The sequence below is a fragment of the Paramacrobiotus metropolitanus genome, unplaced genomic scaffold, assembly GCF_019649055.1.
Source record: "Paramacrobiotus metropolitanus isolate TYO unplaced genomic scaffold, Prichtersi_v1.0 Parri_scaffold0000013, whole genome shotgun sequence".
Lineage (NCBI taxonomy): Eukaryota > Metazoa > Tardigrada > Eutardigrada > Parachela > Macrobiotidae > Paramacrobiotus > Paramacrobiotus metropolitanus.
Window position 1 is genome coordinate 21,464 of NW_026570233.1, and position 19,942 is coordinate 41,405.

Genomic DNA, 19,942 nt, shown 5'->3' on the forward strand with positions numbered 1-19,942 from the left:
CACTCGTGCTGAGCCTGCGGTGAAACAGTTGAAGCGAAGGTTCTTCCAGCATAGGAAACGGGACATTTGTTTTGGTATCAGATTATTTGCATTTCTCTTCGACTGCGTTATGCATCAGCTGCAGCAGTTTTAATTATTCGTTATTTTATTTGCAACTCAAAGCAAAGAACGCGAAGACATACAGTCACATACTTATATAAAAGCGCAGTCGTATACAGAAGTGCATGACCATATTCATCAAGTTACTGAATATACAACGAAACAGGAAATTCCAGGCGAAAGAAAACTTTTAGTAAACTTGTATGCTAAATTGCGGCCGACAACGGAAGCGGAACAGTGGTGCATCCCGGTGAGAGTGCATCTCTCAGCGACCACCCTTCTTGACCTCGTCGGGAAAGGAACGGAAGAGATCGCGCAGCTTATCCATGGGCAGGGCCAGCAAGCCGGCAACGTTTTCGAACGGCGGCTTGTCAGGAGCGTTGGGATGCGGGTGTGTCGGGACGAACATGCGAGTGCGCTCGTACTGTTTCCCGGCATCCATCAGCTCGTCCGGCGCGATGCCTTGACGAATTACCTGCAATTATTATTTTATTACTGTTTTTGCTATATGGAGACGTCGCTTTAAAATTAACCAACAGGAATAAATTATCCTTCAGAACAACGATCGAATTCCATGAAATTAAATTAACACAATTCGAAATCATTAAGCAAAATCTTGACGATTACCGATTCAGGAGTTCATTACTTAGCATGTTTATGTTAAATAAAAATTTTTTTTATGTAATTCAACGATTATCGATCGACTGACCAAAGAATTTATTAAGCAAGTTTAGTCTAAAGAAAGCTTTAATAAAAATGCAATAATTTACGCGGTTTGTCGCCATGTCACCCACCTCGAGATCCCCGTCTTTGCCCTCCTCCATGCCGATATGCTCCAGCAGCTCCGACATCATCTGCTCGATCTTCTTGCGCACATCCGGCGTGACCTTTTTGCCGTCCAGCTCACAGAGCACCTCCTTGGTCTTCTGGTGATCCTGGCGGGACTTTTCAGCCAGGGCCTTCCCGCGGCCGCCCAGTTTATCCAGCATGGGATAGACGATCAGCTCCTCGGCCGCCGAATGCTTGGCGATGCTCCAGATCAGCTGGTTGAACCATTTGTCGGCCTCTTCGCCCTGTAGCTGCTGCAGCCGCTCGTATGCATGCTTGATCTCCTATAATTAATACACGATAATAACGGTCTATTAAAATAGCAATTTACAATAAATATACTGCCAATTTTTGCATTATCACAATTGCGGATGTAAAGAAACAATCGAATCTTCAATATAAAAATTATGAGAAAAATCAACAGCTATTTTTCCTGCGTTATTTGCCTGTCGTTCTATTTACCGCAGTCTGGTTTCCGAGTCTTACTACAGAAACGAAGTAAAATATTTAAAGCAAAATATTCAAAAAAATTTAAAACCTAAAACAAAAAATCACTCATAAGAAGATATTGTACAGCGAAATTAATCACCTGTCAAAAATATATGTAATATCTGCAAAAAACTGAGACGGGTGGGAGTGCGACACTCACCGAATGATCGTCCAGAACGCGCTGAATAACGTCACCCATGGTTCGATTTTGTCGCTGCGGCTGCGCTTGAGTACTGGCGTACACTGACCCTTGCAACGCTGCGGAAGGAATGTTGCGGAGAACACACACCGATTGTAATGCTAATCTGCGGATCCTATAAAAGAAGATTTGTAGAACACGAATTTACCCTGCCACTGGCAGTATAGGCCTTACAGAAAAAGATGACAATATGCCGGAATAAAAAATCAACCGGACTGATTGCAAACGAGAAGACTCACATGGATAAGACGACCGTATAAGAAAGAAAGGAAAGATAGATTTCAGCAGGAAACGAGCGGAACTCAGAAACGTTTTTACCTTTACAATTTATTCACGACTTACTCTACAGGATATAAAGTGATCAAAACATATCTACCAATATTGGATATGTTTAACGCTTTCTCGTACTTACAATAAACTGCGATTGTGGAAGATCAGAAATGGCGCGCCAGAGCAGACTTTATAGCGAAACTTCAAACGATGGATTTGTACCGGAAAGTTCAGGAAGCTGCGTCGTATGAACGGTGTATTCTAAATCGCCGACAAAACAAACCACAGTCGTACAGCGCAAGCAAGTACTGTACTGTAAGTAAGTAAGTACTGTACTTTATCACAGTCGTTAAGCTAGTACACAAAAGAGTCGTACAGTCGTCGTACGGTGCAGTCGTACAGATCTACTCCAGGCACTGATGCATCAGTGATGCGATTCACCGGTGACTCGCGGTGTAGAGTGTAGACAGTAGACACCGTGGGTAAATTCCCACTCTAACGCTGTGTACGGCACGCTTGGGATTTTCCAATAGCATTACAGTACCGGTGGATACTACGGCATATCTAGCGCGTTCTTGAATTTTCCACCGTTCACTCAACGCACTGATGCAGCGGCTCACTGCGAGTGCGCACTGCGCAGCCGGATTCCCACTTTCCCAGTCATCCACTTCCATATGCAACTTGAGCCGACTCTTCGACGAAGAGTCTTCGTAGCGCAGAAATTGTACCAACGGAACCCTCGTACTAATGGTATAATTTAATATGCAAAGTCTGTAAATTTAGCTTACGCAATTAATTAAGTCGAAAAAAAATCAGTTACTCTTACAGTCGTACTTGTACAAACAAGTGATTAATTGTAAAGTTAATATCGAGTTAGTTAAATGTAATTTAATTAAATAATTACGTAGTTCAAAGAGGTTTTAATAAAGTTACCTGCCGATGCAACAGTAGGCAATTATTACCGCATCTCTAAGCTTAATGATCATAATAGTATTAATAGCAATTTAGCAAAACTTTTTCATTAACGTACATTAATAATGCAATACGTCAATACTCACCATCAGCAGCGAGAAAATTTCTAGTTACAGTACTGTATGATATTATGTATCAAACACACCACCATTTGTGTATGTACCACGAATCATGTACAACAGAAATTTCACGAGATAGAAAAATTTTAAAAAAACTGTCGCCACCTGGTTGTCGCATAATACCGTATGTCATAGCTTTAATTTCTTACTGGTGCGAGTATATAGATATACAGAGAGAGACTTTAATTTACAGAGCATAGAATATTAATATTTATACGAGTAGTAGCTTTGAGTAATTGTACGTATCTATATCATATATCTTTATTTAACCGTATTGTAAGTGTAGTATAACGTTAACCAATAATCAGTCATCATTTTTTGAGTGATTTTTATTGAGCGAAGCTCGCCAAGGTACTATAAAGATATGTGTTTTTAAAAATAACCTCGTCTCGCCAGGCTCGGAAGTATCATCATTTTTAACTTTATCTTTATCCAAAATCGTAAAATACAAAGTAAAGTGCATTTACGCGTTTCGCTTCGATCGCTTATTGTTCGTGCATGCTAGCCGAAAGCGGTGCGCATCCCTGATTTGCATATGTACGACTACAGAACTATAATTATTTCGATGGTACAGCATTAATTCACTGATAATTTTGTTGTTTCATTGGTGGTCACTGGTCATTACAGTTTTTGTCGCTGTTATATGCAGACGTTTCCAACAATTTCACCTTCAGTTATCAGCACATCTTTGTTTAGTTATTTATAAGCTGACGCTTTGCCCAAACTGTGGTGTGGACTGCAAGTCCAATAACAATAAATACAGCAAGAGTATGTAGCTACAGTACGAGTACCTGTACTGAACCGGCATCGGCAGTATAATTCTAATCACTCGAATGTTTATTTACACTATGTACATGTATATACTTCAAGTATAGCATTAATCGATAGTTTTGACCCCTTTTCCTCGCCGCAACACCGTGACGGTATTCCTTGATTAGTACACAATCGGGATCAACACAAATGTTAACAATAATACTGCTTTCCACGTTTTGCTAGGTTTGACAAAGCACTTGACTCGTATAAAACTTCAACCTCCTTGGTATATCCATATGACATCGAGGGAAACGCACGACCATATGTTGTGGGACGAGATTGCTCTGGTCAGCGACAATAAACTTTGCTGGCCTACGACAAAAATGCCGTGTAATGTAAATTAATTTCCGGAAACACCCGAATTCAACTGCAAAAGAGGCATTGAGGTTTTAATTTAATAAAATCTGATACAATTGCCGCAGAGTAATGCCCGTAAGTGATAACGTATTTGTAGTTATCAACATACTTTATGTTTAAATAATCTCACCTGCTGTACACTTCTTCAAACGATTCATACGATACGCATCCAATATCATGGAGATTCGGTTTGCGGAAGGCAAATAACTTATACGGTGTATTCTTGCTGAAATTATTCAGCTGCCGAAACGATCCCGTTTCGAAGTTCACCGCCCGTGACGAATTCAGGTACAACCACTTCAACCGCGGGAGGCGTATTAGCAATGAAGCTGGTACACAGTCAATCGGCAGCTCCTGCAGTCCCAGGTGTCGCAGCTGTCGCCCCACGGTCGCGCCGCCCGAGAAGATCTTGTCGAAATCGGTGAACCGATTTTCACCGTAATACAAGCTTTCCAAACTCAGCAACGGCTTAAACGACCCGGTATCCACATCCATAATCTGGTTGCCGGCAAGGGCCAGTGTGCGAAGATTGGATAAACCCTTAAAGTCGTCTTGACCAATAGAAACCAGGGCGTTTCGCGACACATCCAGTTCGACCAGAAACTGGAGTGTTGCCAGGCGACCGTTGCCTAACGTTTGCAGTTTATTTGCGCGTAATTTTAGTGTCCGTAAGAATAACAACGGTGCAAGAACACTGCTGTTTTTCGGGATCAGTGTAATTAAATTATAACTCAAATCCAGCTCTCGCAATTTCGGAATATTGGCCAGTACGAAGCGGGAAAAGATAGTGTTTGAGTACTGTGATTGTGCGAGAATCAGGGTTGATAAATTCCGCGGGAGTGTGGAAAACGCGTCCATGTCCACATCAACAGCAAGGCGTGTTTCATTATAGCACATGGTCAAATTAAGGACTTTAAGAGACAAGGGTAAACCGATGAAGAATTCTTTCCGAATCGCGTCAAAACGGTTGCATCCAAGATTGAGGGTGGTTAAGGTTTGCACATGGTTTAGAAACGTTGCGGTGAACGAGGTCAACCTGTTACGTGAGAGATCAAGCGTCTGCAACTTTGGAAAGATGGTGAACTGTGTGGCGTGAATCTTTTCGGCATTATCGGTCACGCTAGGGATATGGAATTTGTTCCCGGCCAGATTCAGGACGCGGAGATTGCCGACAACCCGCTGTACACCGCGCGGCAGAGTGACCAGACTGTTGTCGGACAGGTCGAGAAGTTCCAGGTTGACGGATTGGGAATTTTGAAAGATATCCGAGACGATCAGCTCTTCGAACTCATTGCCGGCAATGCGCAACGCTCGCAGCTTCGGTAGGCCGGAAAAACTCGCCACGGATCTGAAAAATCAGCCGTTTAAAAACCTAGTCACAGTACTAAACAGTAAACTTTAATGGGCAATTCTTGAGATTCATGCTTGCACTTTTGAGTATCTACAATATATAAGTAACAAAACGGAAGCAGTATCGCATAATCAGTTTATCATGCTGTGAGTGCTGGTTTTGGTTAGCTTTCATGACTGCGATCTGGTCATGATGCTTCCATGACTACAGTAGAAAAACTGGCCATGATGTTCTTATTCGACGTTAATTTGAGTCTTTCGTCTGAATCTTTTATATTCGGGAGTACGGGCCCACCTAAACGTTTAATAGTCCGGGCTAGTGATTTGGCGCTCTCTCGATTTTGCTAATCACAATTGGCAATCAAATCTGTTTTGGTGACCTTATATAATTTGCCAGCCTGCACAATAGGAAACGCCCCTGAAGCCGCAGTAGAAATATGCTTTTGAATATTGAAATGGCTACACTTTAATTTGTCCTTACTTCAACATGAATGTGTGGGTTAAATCCAGCGTTTCTAGATTCGTGAAATTGTGGAAGAGCCGACTGGTGAAGATGTAGTCATCAAACCGGTTGTCTCGTAACGACAATACCCGCGTATTGCGAATGCCCTCAAAATTCACTGCGGCCATCCGGCTAACAGGGAGATGGTTGCCGGAAAAATCCATGTCCGCTCCCTGATCCAGGTAGGCAAAGATAATGGTCCCCTCCAACATCCGTTCGCGATTGCTGAACGGAACCGTGCGGAAGTTATTGCCAATAATGTGCAGCTTCTTCAGCGGGCGCAGAGTTATAATCATCTCCCGCGACAATTCCCCCATGGTAAACTCCGTGCCCCGAATCTTAATCGTGGTCAGATTGGGGAACACGGTGAAGTACTGCTTTTGGATGTACTGCAAAGTGCCCCCGTCGAATATGAATTCGTTAACGGCCGGTAGGGCAGGAACTTCGTCGAAATCGTGGAAGAGCGCGGTTATGCCCACGCGGTAGAAAGCGATGCTCTCGATTCTGAAAAGGAAAGGTTCATAAGAACGGCTATAATAAATAGATACGATTAATGGCTTCGTCAGAATTTTATAAAAAAATTTAATGCAGAATTACAAAAGTCCTCGCAGCTAGGTTTTGACTTTTGAGATGCGTACACGCCTTTTGCGAAGGGAATTACACTCGTTATTTTTTATCAAATCGACCTTACGAATACGCTACCGCGATAACTGTGGCTTTCAGTTAAGAACAAAAGCGAACCCATCTACCGATACTTAGTTCAAGCTCGGAAGTGAGAAGAAACGTAGATCAGTGGCAACGAAAGGTGACAGCTGTATAAACTAAGTGAGTGCTTACAATTGTTAGCCTCAACAACAGGTTAAATTTGGTTTTCGCTTTTATATTTTTTGGAAGTTGAACTCTGTTGCAATGCTTTTTTAGAAGTCCTACAGTGTGCAGTAGAAATCTCGACGAGGATCGCTTTGTAGTTTGTACAGTATTTGTAGACAATAAACTATAAACCTAAACCTTCGAGTAGCACTTACTGTGGGGGTAGCATTTCCAGTGGCATTTCCATAAGCCTGGGACTATTCATAATCCGCAGGCTTTTGAGTTTGTATTGGTCGTGTAATTCTGGGAAGAGTTTTAGCCGCACCCAGTTGTCCAGTTCCAGTGACTGCATCTTATTGGCTACCGGCTCGAGAATGGTCGATGGCAACTGGTCCAACGGTGAGCTCCATAACGAGAGCAGTATCTGTTGAGATGACTGACTGTACACCAGCAGATCAGTGTACAGTTCGATACCTCTGGCGTCTTCGCATGCAATGTGGTAGATGTCGGAATTCGTGCAATCAACAAAACATTTGCCCGACTGCAATGTCGGGCACTGACTCAGTGCGCTGCTGATCAGGATCGATAAAAGCGGTGCATTAAGGCATAATGTAAACGGCAAATAATCGAACGACTTTCTGTACAACCACAACATTTTAAAAAATACGTATATAATTAATTTTGTGGACTGACATACAGTAACTACTGTGCAGTAGTGCCTAAAAAATCTAATTATTAGAAAAAGAAATTTATTAATAAAATTAAACGTTTACTATGTTTGAATTTTATGAAATGGATACAGCTTCATGTGAGACTTGAGATTAAAGCATGGTAAATGTGTGTGATTTACGGTTTACCGTGTTCACTCAGGGAAATGCCGGAACCAACCGGAATACCAGTATTGTGTCTTATTGTTGCTCCGCTGAAAATCTTCTAATGACAACTTAATTGGCTAATTGGCATTGTGCAGCCGGGAGGCTAATTCCAGCGATAACTTTATCGAAAGTCGATTAACGAGTGCTAAGAAGTGGCAATAGTGCATCCACTACTGTAAATGCTCGACTTCTGAGTTAGATTGTATTTTTGATGGTATATTTGAACGGATTATTACATTAATGATTATTAATGTACTCTTGTACAGACTACAGTCATTTAATTGGCTCGCTAAAGCCATGCCGACAAGGAACCGATTTATGAGTCACTGTTTTACTAACGTTATCGCGAGCCTTAAGGCTGCAGCTGTTTCATTTATCGAGCAACCACAGAGATTTTATTTTCGGGTAGATTTTGCAGGAATAGCTTTCATACGATAACGGCATTTTGATAAAGTGTGTTACCTGCCGATCTCTGATAGGTTTATTTAGAATTTTCGTAAGCTAACAAACAGTATGTTTATCGCAAAACTGAGCACGAATAATATATGATGAAACGAAAATTCCGCGCATTGTAAACGTAAGCATTAACACGGTTAAAGCTTACTGTAAAACTTAGCCATAACGAAAATTTAACAGACTAATTCTTGCATGATCCATTTCAAAAAAGGGTACGAACGGTAACGCAACGTAATTACGTGAAGCATAACGAAACGAAATCCTTGGAGATTCGTTTTCATCCCAGTCGTGGTGGACGGTTTCTGTAGTTTAGGTCAGGGCGTGGATCAGTATAAACACTGTCCTTCCAGTTAGGAACGAGTTGCTCTTGGATCGCTCGCATGGCAAAGAAAAATGGCAGCGATCGTTCGGATAATACAGTCAAAGGAGATTTCAGAGGGACGTGGTAGACAGTTATCGGCTCCGCAGGGTCGTCGCCCGCTGTCAAAACATTCTGAATTGAGGGAGAGGAGACTATTCTCCACATAGGAATCAATGAACTAGCTTTAAGAATCGTTTGAGAAGAAGTTTCTTGTGAGAAAAAAGAAACACCGAACAACGCTGCAAAAATGCAAAAGGTCAGTAATTGCACAAACGCCATTTTGTGCTCCACCGTTACCATTACTAAGTCGTCAACCATGTGGAAAATCTACTGTTGTACTTACAAAACAAGTGCAGTTCTCGGTAGCAAAAGTCTCCTTGGTAGCAAAAGGTAGCAATAATCTTTTAAGCATATTTGATTAACTCGGACGTCTAATTTTCGGGTCACAAGCTGACCTTTTCCTGGTCAGGCTGTGGATGGGGAGCATCAGTGTATGATTGGCGGCTTAACTCTGACTGCAGCGTCAAATTGTAATTAACCATGCTTTAATAATTCATCTACTCAACAATAATCTTGTGTAAGACCCATCGTGACAGGATCCTCTACCAGAATTTTCTGCTGATTCCCATTTTTCAACGCCGGCCACTGCGCGGTGCAAATTGTGACGTTGTTGGTTGCGTACTTAAAGTTTTTCGGCTTGGTGAAACTCACCACTCAGCGGTGAGCGCACTTTTAATTAGCGCAAGTCGCCCTCTAATGAACTGAAGAACTTCAAATCTGTGCTGTTACTATGTAGTTTTAGATACCGGCATGGAGCAATAACAACAAAAACAACAGCAAGATACCGGCATGGAACAACAACAACGAAAACAACAGCACAAAGAATATATACTGCACTAATTACCAACAAAAATATTGATTTTTGGCTTGAAGCAATCGGACACTATCTGGAAAAACCTAAGCTTAGTCGCTTTCCAATAACAAGACGGCCCTAAGTTACGGATTTTCCATAAAACAGCTGGAGACTGCATATTCAGCCAACTCAATGGACGACATCCATCAAAGCAGTGCACGGCAGTAATTAGGTATAAAACCTAACATAGTCCTAACTGCAATAGGGATAGGCCGGCTTATTTTGCACTTTGGCCTTTGAAAGTACATGTTGCTCAGTCACCGTGCACTATCATTTAAGCAAGATAAGGCGTATTTTTAACGAAGATCATCAGTATTTAATCCGAATATTTCGTTTCGTTCTAGGTCTACGTAAAGAACAACATGCTGACTGCGCATATGCCTACATGAATCAAATCGTCACTGTAGGGGGGTGCCAAAAACCCATACAAGCGGAATAATAGGTTCATGCAGCCGAAAAATTCATATTGAACATAATAATATATCGCTTTCCCGTATACGAGTATCGTTTGGGTCAGTTAATCCCCATTCATATACATATGTGACGTCAGAAACGTTTCGCTTAGCTGGTTTTTGTCGGCATAATCACTTTAACCGAGTTTCAGGCTGTTATTTTACTGTACCCGAATAACATTACTACCAGAAAGCAGCTGAAATCATACAGCTTTAATGCTTAGCTTTTGTGCATAGACCCTGCGGAATATGAATTGTAGTGCACATGAAAAAAAAATAACTAGTTACGCTTTCTAGGAGGTTGTAATAGAGTATGAGCTCATATAGTTAATATTACTAGTATAATATCCTAATGGGCATAATTGTCTTGTAGGATAGCGTAATTGTCGAGCAGGATAATGTTCTTACTACGATTTTGTTGTTAATACTGGTATTACGAAAATGTTGTCTGTTGTTAAATCGACAACTCGATATACAGTATTGTGTCATTCTTGTGAAAAAAATATGAATTCTATCTGGGTAAACTGTCGTGTGTTTTTTTCTTGGGAATTATACCCAGTAATGGTAATGCGCATCCGACGCTGTGTAGGGCTTCTGGACTGATAAGTTCTTCGAAGTTTTACTGTATAAGAAAATTGATGTACCATGCAGCGTTCCTGAAAGATTAAACCGCGACCCGCATACGAACTAAAATAGGATACGAGAACAACAGTCTCGCTAAATTGACAAAGACTGACTGCGATAGGGGACGCCCACGAAGAGAAGTAATTTCATACAAGATTTTGAAAATGAGGAAATATACATAACTTCTCAGTTTTATTTCTTTCACCTCAACGTTCAATAACATTAAGATCTCACTATGGTTGGACAGTCAAATTCAAACCTTGAGAAGAAATATATATGGTATAAGCATAACATATAAAACAAACATAAACAGCACATAAAAAGGTAAAACCTAATAAATTGCAGCGACGGATATGCTATCGTGCTTCGTATGGACCGGTAGATAGTCCAGCTTCTAATAATTGTAGATTTTTCATATATCTTTTGGAAGCAGCAAACGTAACATTAGTAAACAATATATAATTTTTGGGTGAGCACTTCGAGCATCGTAAAACACTCGAAAGGTATGTAAATATGACGGGAAAAAAATATAGGAACAGTAGCGAGAATAAATAAATTACAAAACAACATGGCCAATGTCCCAGCTTCAGGTTTCTACCGATACACATGTAATTCCAGTCACGTTATCCGATTCTCGGTGGACGGCTCTGCCAGATGACCTCACGAGGCGGTTGACTAGATTTCCAGTTGGGCACCAACTGATTGTGTAAATTGTGCATGCCGATCGAAAACGAGATGGATCGGTCCCGTGGTGCCGATTGGGAAGGCAGCCGGTACAGCATGATGGATTCGGGTTGGTCAGCCAGCGCTGCTCGCTCCTCGGACGCTGCCAACATACTTTTGATAATCCGTGGCGCAACTATCCTCCACAATGGGACATAAGAGGCACTGCGAGCCGGACGGTTGTCGCAGGATACCGGTTGACCCAAGAGAAAAAAACTGCACACGGCGCATATACTAGCAAGCGAAAAAAAGGTCATGTTTCTGGAAATATCCACGATGTTACACATATATTGCATCGACATGTGATTTTGTGTATCCGGATATTCCTTTCGCAGGTTCATTTTATACCACCTACCTATGTTTCGTGTCGTTACCGGAAATTCTTCCGGCCGTATGTGCTTAAAATAATCTACGGTAATTGTGTAGAACGTCAGGTTGCCTTACCCCATGACGCCTTCGGTATTAATTTTTCCACGTTATCGATTGATCCTGGTCTTAATGCCGACGCAGAAGTGCGCATGTGGTAGACGGTTTATTCGAATTAAACCCACTGAATGTTGTGCATTTCTCATGGGAATCCTTTTTTAAATATGTCACGGAAGACTCCAGATTTGGCTACCATAAATCTGCTGATAAATTTTACTGGTCAAAGCAAAAAGCAATAAATCTTTTATTATCTATATAGATAGAGAAAAATATGGACGTAATGAAAATTTAACGTTTAAATTTTAAATTAGCGTCTTTCGGCACAGGCTGTTTGCTGACTGAACTAACTGTCTATTGCTAAATGAAATCATACTGTATACTATATAAAAATATTTTCATGTAAAAAATTTCTTGCACAGATGCTCTACAGTTACGACTATTTGGCATGATCACCTTAAACTGAGATTTCTCGTAATCGCCAGCCCAGTGTCATAACATGCCGCTGTATACTTGTTAATGGTGAAATATTCTACCGGAGATTTTGTGAGTACTGGTCCACTGGAAGTAGCGAATGCAGTCTCGTTTGCTCATACGACATACTTATGACGTATTTGATTATCTATAGTATGCTGTCACCTGTCAGCATGACCGCAACGCCGAACGTCGGCAAGCTAAAGCTGCAAAACCAGAGTTTTGATTACGGAAGGACTGCACGTGTAAAATCTGTTTTTGATTTTATCTGTACTGTTGACGACCAATAAAATTTAATGTGTAATAAATCACACAGTATACCTATAAATACGAGTACATTCGGCATATCCGACGCCTTGGGCGTGATGCGTGTGACTACAAACTTCCCTCTGTCATGGATGAAAAGGTGTACAAATTACGAAGTACAGCTAAAGCGCTTTCTCTGTATCGTACAATACGCTAGCCGGAAGAAAGTATCCAATTAAGTTTAATTAGCCCAAATTAACCCTTGTACGGCAGCTCGTGCGAGCACACAAGTTGGTGTGGCTAAATGAGCGGATAATAACGATCTCACCGAAGTACCTTTTAACGATTAATAAGCAGCCTTGTGTACTTGGAACGTTTGAACACTTTACGCCTAGAGCGTCCCCGCTTTAGCTGATGTGCACATGCTGTTTGATGTGATATTTTGACTTAGCTTAACATGCCGTATTATGTAAGTCGGACACTTTTCACCCTACTAGTTAACAGCACTTCACGATGGAAATCGTGCTCCGCTCGTTAATAATGATCTTGTCAGTGACAGTGATACTCGTACATACTCAATGTCCGACGCTGCACTCAGGATTGTGTTTTGTCGACTGTACCAACGCTTCCCTGTACAATATCGCGTGTGAGGATATTAAGGGGGCGGAGCTGTACGGCGATCTCAAGGTGTATGTCAACTCTGACCAGCCGATCAGTCTATCGGTGTGGGATTCTCCGTTAACGCGTATTGGCAATGCCATCTTGAATCCCGTTAGCAATCAAATGGTCCGGCTGAAACTGGACAATCTACTGGATCTCCAGTGGTTTCCCGAGTTGTGGAACCAGGCGAAATTGGTGGAGCTGGTGATTATGAACAGTCCGAAACTGGACGAAATGCCGCTGGAACTCTTGCCGGCAAAGTAAGTTGATTTCAAGTTTTCTGGAATTCGGCGCTTTTCAGGCGCTTCATCGTTGTGGTACATATATGCATAACCATAAGGTGTAGTTAAAATTATTCTTAGTAGAAAGCACAACTGGGAAAGCCGATTTGTAGAGCGTTGCATCTTGATAAAAGACATTAGGATGCTAAGCCTATGCAAAACCACATCCTACAAAGTACGACTTTTGTCACTTTTCCGTTGCAGTATTCAAAGCATTACGCTCTTCCGTGTCGGCATCACCGACTTCGTCAACGACTTTGACGAGACTCCCCAAATTCCCAGCATGGAAATCTTCATTATCGCCCAGAGCCGCATCAACTACATCCAGTCAGGATTCTTTGACTCCTTTCCCAATCTCATCGATCTGCGCATCATAGACGCCCAGCTCTTCGTCAACGAAGTTCTGATCAACGTGTTGCGGACAAAGAAACCACTGACCTCACTGCAGATTCGCGGGAACGCATTTATCACCGAACAGGCGTCCATCAAGCGTGAGTGGTTTCTCGAGGACATTATCAGCAATACACTCGTGGGCAACGGGGCGCTTGCCGATTTCGCGGACAACAGTTTGCCTATTGGGTTGGGTGTGTTGCTCAATTTGGAGAACCTGAAGAGGGTAAAAAAATTCAGTTTGAGAGGCAATACGTTCTCCTCGTTCGCTATGCTCAGCCAACGACTGACGGACTTCAGCCAATTAGAAGAGCTGGATCTTAGCGACACCGGGTTATTCGTGTAGGTATCTGCAGACATAATTTTCTCAAAACAAATATTTCTGATTTTATTTTTTCTTTAGCTACTGTATCCGTAATTGATTACATTGGGCAGACGATGCCTAAGTGCTGCCCAACTAAGCCTTTAAATTAGGGCAGACGTTTTAATCTTGAAACAAACTCGATGCTGCGCAGATTCCGAATCACAGACTTTTTCTGACGATAATTTCTGTAGTAATTTTCAAGACTTTCGAATTAGTACTATAATTACCTTTTATTCTGTAGTATTTTAACTTTATATTAATAGCTGCCTTATTTATACCTGCTAATTCAATTTTATACTAGTTCCCCTTGCCGCGGAACAGCAGTGATGGCTATATGGCCTATTACAGTATAATTTCATTTATAGTGTTATTATCCCAGAACGATTCCATTGTAGTAGCGTGTTTTTTTTACCGATTTTTATTGTTCAACAGCGGCTCCGGAATGTTCGCCGGTTTAAAGAACCTGAAAATCCTCCGTCTATCCGGCAATCATTTCCATGACCTAACCTTAGTAAATATCTTCAAGGGCTGTCAAGCGTCCAGTCTGCAGAAACTTGACCTTTCCGGCAATGATTTGGAGCTACTGCCTGCTGGCATGGAGACGTTAGCCAAGAGCCTCACCGATTTCAACCTCTCCCGTAACAAACTGCGCCTACAATTTATCTTCACCTACCAACATATACGCCGTATTACACCGTTGTTTATGTTCTCTAAGCTGCGATCCCTCGATGTATCCTACAACAATTTAAAGATCTTTATCGGTGCTTGGCTATCGGATTTGAAAGAGTTAACCGATCTCAACATTGCGTGTAATCGTTTCCAGGTCGTCACCAAGGAATATTTCCGGAATCTCCCGCGCTCACTGAAAACCCTGAATATGACCTTTTGTGCCGATGACTCCACACAGCGGCCGGAGTTCGGTGCCGATGTATTCTCGACGCTTCCATCCATCTCGCGCTTGATTCTGCAGAGAGGCATGCTAAAAGAGACCTTTCTGCAAAATCTAAAAACTCTCCGCATTCATGATTCCTTGAAGGAGCTGGATTTAAGCTACAATGTCATCGCTTTCTGGCCGGATAATACGACCATGTTGCACACACTCCATGAGTTACAGACCCTCAAACTCGGCTCCAACCAAATGCAGTCCATTGGTCCGCGGGCGTTCGCCGTCTTCGTCTTTCTCCAGGAACTTGACCTTTCGCACAACCGCCTCATCGCCATCGGGAAAGACGATTTCGCCGGGCTGCATAATCTGCGGACGTTAACCTTGGCTGACAACGACATAATCAACATCGACGCAGACGCGTTTACTCCGTTGAGACAGCTGCGGGCGTTGTATTTGGGCGGGAACAAGGACGTCGGGCTGACCAAAATGTTCCCGTTGGGTTCGAAAGCCGGGAAGAAACTGATACATCTGGGTCTGCAGCAGATGCCGGTGGAGTGTATTCCGGCGGATACGCTGCAGCAGTTGGAACGCCTCAAATGGCTGTATCTTAACCAATCGCAGTCGGTTAATATGGATTTTGGGTCCTTTCGGCGAATGCAAGAGGTCATGACGGTCAAATATCCTTTCAAACTGTTTGCGTTCCGGGAACCCACGCTGGCGGATATTGGGTGTGAATCGTATGAGAGATGGGATGTCGTTTACAATCGGTAAGGTACATTAATAAAAAGGTAGGAAAAATTAGTAATGACGGTATTTTTAAATAAGCTAAAAGTTATTTGTAGTTATTCCGCTTTGTAATGAGCGAGATTAGATGGCCAATTACAGCAGAAAATTATTCTGGAAAATATTTTGCGAAATAGCAAGATCTAAGATTTGTTTTACAATCTTTTTTTGCAGGTCAGCCAGATTCGTCGTGACCGATACGCACAATAATATTCCCCAACATATGACCATCAACATTCCCGACTGTCATATGGAGGGCAGGCGGCGCTTAAAGCAACGAACACAACATCTAGTTTGCTAATAAAACTGTTGTTAATTGATTAACAGTTTAGACTGTTGTTTTATTTTAAACTGTTGTTTTTTTTAGTTTGTGGTGCAAAGCTCACGGTTTACGCTGGCATTTAGTATTAATTTATTAATCATAATTTATAATTTTCAGCTAATCCAGAGTATTGATCTACCTTATTTGTATCCGGCAATGGCCCATTAAGTAATTACGGCTAATAAAAAAAAACAAAGCGGTTCTATTTGCCGAATTTTTTATGGCTAAAATGCTATAATTACGAATATATCTAAGTCAGTGCATTACCTAACGGCAGCTCACAACACCGCACTGCAGCAGATTCGTCTGCATTTGATGTTTCCCGATAAAGTTTTATAAAAGCCTTATATAAGTTAATATACGACTGAATGTCAATTACTTAACGGAAAATCACTTTTGTGATAGCAATCTGTAAACGCTAAAAAAGTTGTCAGGCTGGTTTTTCGGATGTTCTATGTCAAGAAGAATTAGCCTTGCGGCTGACCGCTGACTAATGGTACGTCGCAGACACTGTTACCAACTTACCGCTACGCAGTAAACAATCCACGGAGTTTACTTCGATTGCAGAAGTACTATTTTACGGCTTCTTAATAGCGTCCTTCCTTTCTGTCCATAGAAATATCGGTTGTTGCGGTTTGACAAACCCTCTCTTAACCGGGGAGCCGTGACTATGTATTCATACAGAAAAACGTTTACTGGTTGTGTAAAACCAGCGCTGCTGCACTGCTTTTTGACTGTTTTGTTAATGGCTCAGACTATTTCTTGTCAGTGTCCGACCATGAAATCAACAAAGTGCTTTGTCGATTGTACAAATCCTGATCTGTACCATATCGCATGCGAGGATATTCTGGGTCTCGAACTGTACAAAGATCTGCTTATCTACGAGAAAGCGTCGGAACCCATAATCGAGCTGTCGCTGTGGAGTTCCTCATTACATCAACTGACATCCACCATCATACATCCTGTAGCCAATCAGATGACGGGGTTGGAACTGGACAACTGGATCAATCTCAAAATATTCCCGAATTAAGGGACCAGTTTAAGCTCAAACGCCTGCGCATTATGAACAGTCCGAAACTGACAGATCTTCCATTAGAACTCTTACCGCCCAAGTAAACATATTCTACTGTATCTACCTTTCCCATAACAAAATGTTCTACCGTTGTAGCGTACATACTCGTATATGTAAGAGGAACTTAAATTTACTGTTTGCAGCATTGAAAGCCTGACCTTTTACCGTGTGGGCATAACCGCACTATTCAACGATTTCGAAGAGACACTTGCGTTGCAATACATCAATGAGTTTGTTTACGATGGCGGAATATTACATTACATCCAGCCAGCTTACTTTACTGTTTTCCCCAATTTAACCACTCTCAAAATTCGTGGAACAAACTTTACCATGGCTGAGCTGTCGCAAGATATGATGCGTACGGTGCGACCGTTGAAAAAACTGCATCTCACCGGCAATGATTTTCAGAACGTACCGTTCAGTAATCAGGAAAAGGTGCTGGAAGGTACCACTATCAACGCATACCTGGAGATTGGTGCCGACATGGATTTTTCCGGCAACAATCTTCCCGTGAGCCGAATGGCGGCGGTTAATTTTGGCGGCGTTCGCAACGCCCGATTCTTATCGTTACGGGATAACCGGTTTGATGATTACATATCAACCAGTAGATTGTTCCAGAACTTCTCCTATCTGGAGACCCTGGATCTCACGCACACTTATATATTAAAGTAAGTACTAAAGTGCGACAGTCGACAAGGGAGTACAGATGTACGCTTATAATTACTGCAGAATGTCGGATTATTCACTCAGAATGTCCGCCGGACGCTTTGACCCGAGAACCGCTCGGGACCGCTCAACCCTTCGCAGTAAATTTGACCATCCTATGTTTTGCGCATTCTCGAACAGGAAGCACAGGCCTGACAAAAATTTTGTGCCGGCGTTAAGAGGCACTCACACTGAACCACCGGTCACGAAATTTCGTTCGTTCTAATTTCGTTCGTTCGGTCATCATTAATTTTATAAATCAGGCCTGGGCTTGAGTGTTCGAAAATACAGAAAACAGTCGTGCCCACAAAATGAACTGCGGACGTTGTAGTCATTAGGAAACTGTGGATGGGTTACGGGTACAGTGGTACTTACTTCTACACAAGCTGTTTGTTTAGTTAATAATAAAACCGGTTTGGGTGGATAAGTTTGCCATCTGATATCTATACTTCTATAGCGCGCGAAAAAGATTTCTAAACTGGCATACTTTTAATAGATCCGTGGCCAGCTTTTCCGGATTACCAAGGCTGAAGAGTCTGCGAATTGCCGGCAATTTGTTCGAAGAGCTGACTGTTTCCAATATTTTCCAAAACTCCGAATCGATCAATCTAGACAACCTGGACGTATCGGACAATAATCTCCAGTATCTGCCCAAGGGAATGACGCCCATCGTTAACAGTTTGCGGGTCTTAAATTTAGCCGGCAACAAACTGGACTTAGAAGCGATCAGTAAGCAGGCCCAGAAGATCCAGCTGACACAGTTCTCCATTTTCTCCAAGCTCCAGTCACTGGACCTATCACGTAACAAACTAACATCCCTCAACGGTAGCCTGTTCAGCCACATTCCCACATTAAAAACTCTCCACATCGGATGTAATTATTTTCGCCGCATTCACAAAGGATTCTTCGAGGGGCTCCCGTCGTCCCTGAACGTCCTCAACCTGACCATGTGTTATAATAGCACGAAGATTGTCGCCAAGTTCGACGATGATGCGTTTAGCACATTGCCGGCGAACTTGAGGACGCTGATCCTGGCGCAAGGCGACTTCTCCAGCCGGGTGTTCTTTCTGTTTAAACATGCTTCTATTCCGAAGCTCCGCGAACTAGATCTCAGCTATAACTCCATCGTGCAGTTTCCGGGTGACAGCGGCCGCTTAGAACCGATAGCCACGGTGCGCATACTGAAACTGCGCGCCAATAAACTGCAGTCTTTGGGCGGTGGACGGCTAGCGGTATTGGCGTTTCTGCAGGAGCTGGATGTGTCCCGCAACGCAATCAGCGCTATCGGAAAAGATGATTTTAAGGGACTGAGCAATCTAAAAGTCCTCACGCTGGCCGGTAATCAGATTATCGATTTCGAAGAAGGTTCACTAAAACCGTTAGTCAGTCTGGAGGCCATGTACTACGGAGAGAATATGTTTACCGATTTTGACCGAATCTTTTCGGGTGGACCGAGCGTCGGACGCAACCTGAAGCATTTAGGCATACAGGAATTACCCGTTACCTGCATTCCGGGGATGCTCTTCATGCGACTGCCGAGTTTAAAGTGGATGTATCTGAATTCCTCGCGAGCGGTGAATTTGGACGCGGGGTCATTTCGGCGTATTCAAAGTGTATCCATTGGCGTGCCATTTAAGCTGTTTGCATTCCGTAAGCCGAATCTCTGGGATCTCGGTTGCACATCGTATGAACAGTTCGATGATGTATACAACAGGTAATTTCTGGTGTAAAACAAAGAATTCCTTGTCACAAACAGAGCGTTTTTGTTGTAGATCCTCCAAATTCATCGTTAATGATCGGTACAATCAGGTGCCTCAACATATGGTTATTCGCTTTCCATCGTGTCATATGGACGCCCCAAGAAGGTTAAAGTTTTACACAGACGAGGTTGTGTGTTAGCGGTGGCGGGCGTGCATATTTGAAGCAACGTGGGTGTCTGTTGATTGTTTGTTTTTGTATATGGTGATTTGCTCATGAGGTTTACCGTTTTCGTAAAAGCGAAAGCTGTAGAATTAAACAGTAATTCTCAAAAGCACCGCAAGAGTCTTGCGGTGCTTTTAAGACACAAACATTTCCAAATCAGCTGTTACACTGAAATAGACTGGGTTTTTTTTATTTTGGTCG

At 42.4% G+C, this 19,942-nt stretch overlaps 3 protein-coding genes across 8 annotated transcripts; 1 reads left to right on the top strand and 2 right to left on the bottom strand.

The window, feature by feature from the left end:
- Nucleotides 1-109: 109 nt before the first annotated feature.
- LOC129584353 (uncharacterized) lies at nt 110-2,279 on the bottom strand. 6 transcript variants are annotated; one of them, XM_055476505.1, is made up of 5 exons: nt 2,247-2,278; nt 2,028-2,146; nt 1,577-1,730; nt 894-1,211; nt 110-574 (listed from the first exon to the last, which is right to left on the bottom strand). In XM_055476505.1, exons 3-5 carry the CDS (start codon nt 1,613-1,615, stop codon nt 365-367), a joined length of 567 nt encoding a protein of 188 aa, XP_055332480.1. In that variant the 5' UTR covers nt 1,616-1,730; nt 2,028-2,146; nt 2,247-2,278; the 3' UTR covers nt 110-364. The 6 variants fall into 6 exon arrangements, with proteins under 6 accessions (XP_055332480.1, XP_055332481.1, XP_055332484.1 ...); XM_055476509.1 differs by having other exon boundaries at nt 111-574; nt 2,262-2,279; XM_055476506.1 differs by lacking the exon at nt 2,247-2,278 and having other exon boundaries at nt 1,958-2,041.
- A 1,561-nt stretch (nt 2,280-3,840) lies between these two features.
- On the bottom strand, nt 3,841-7,811 carry LOC129584316 (podocan-like). The gene is made up of 4 exons (XM_055476460.1): nt 7,024-7,811; nt 5,978-6,502; nt 4,277-5,494; nt 3,841-4,101 (listed from the first exon to the last, which is right to left on the bottom strand). The coding sequence occupies exons 1-4, from the start codon at nt 7,461-7,463 to the stop codon at nt 3,969-3,971; spliced, it is 2,316 nt and encodes a 771-aa protein (XP_055332435.1). The 5' UTR covers nt 7,464-7,811; the 3' UTR covers nt 3,841-3,968.
- Nucleotides 7,812-12,801: 4,990 nt separating this feature from the next.
- LOC129584179 (uncharacterized) lies at nt 12,802-19,814 on the top strand. The gene is made up of 8 exons (XM_055476299.1): nt 12,802-13,275; nt 13,501-14,028; nt 14,483-15,703; nt 15,894-16,011; nt 16,867-17,153; nt 17,257-17,781; nt 18,315-19,532; nt 19,591-19,814. Exons 1-8 carry the CDS (start codon nt 12,869-12,871, stop codon nt 19,715-19,717), a joined length of 4,431 nt encoding a protein of 1,476 aa, XP_055332274.1. The 5' UTR covers nt 12,802-12,868; the 3' UTR covers nt 19,718-19,814.
- The last annotated feature ends 128 nt before the right edge of the window (nt 19,815-19,942 follow it).

Coding starts and splice junctions, on each gene's coding strand:
- LOC129584316 (XM_055476460.1), bottom strand. CDS start 7,463: ATGTTGTGGTTGTACAGAAAGTCGTTCGATTATTTGCCGTTTACATTA. Junction 5,495..5,977: donor ACCCACACATTCATGTTGAA/GTAAGGACAAAT, acceptor CTGATTTTTCAG/ATCCGTGGCGAGTTTTTCCG. Junction 4,102..4,276: donor TTTGAAGAAGTGTACAGCAG/GTGAGATTATTT, acceptor TTTTTGTCGTAG/GCCAGCAAAGTTTATTGTCG.
- LOC129584353 (XM_055476503.1), bottom strand. Junction 1,212..1,576: donor GCGTTCTGGACGATCATTCG/GTGAGTGTCGCA, acceptor TATTAATTATAG/GAGATCAAGCATGCATACGA. Junction 575..893: donor GCAAAGACGGGGATCTCGAG/GTGGGTGACATG, acceptor TAATAATTGCAG/GTAATTCGTCAAGGCATCGC.
- LOC129584179 (XM_055476299.1), top strand. CDS start 12,869: ATGGAAATCGTGCTCCGCTCGTTAATAATGATCTTGTCAGTGACAGTG. Junction 14,029..14,482: donor AGCGACACCGGGTTATTCGT/GTAGGTATCTGC, acceptor ATTGTTCAACAG/CGGCTCCGGAATGTTCGCCG. Junction 17,154..17,256: donor TTAGAACTCTTACCGCCCAA/GTAAACATATTC, acceptor TACTGTTTGCAG/CATTGAAAGCCTGACCTTTT.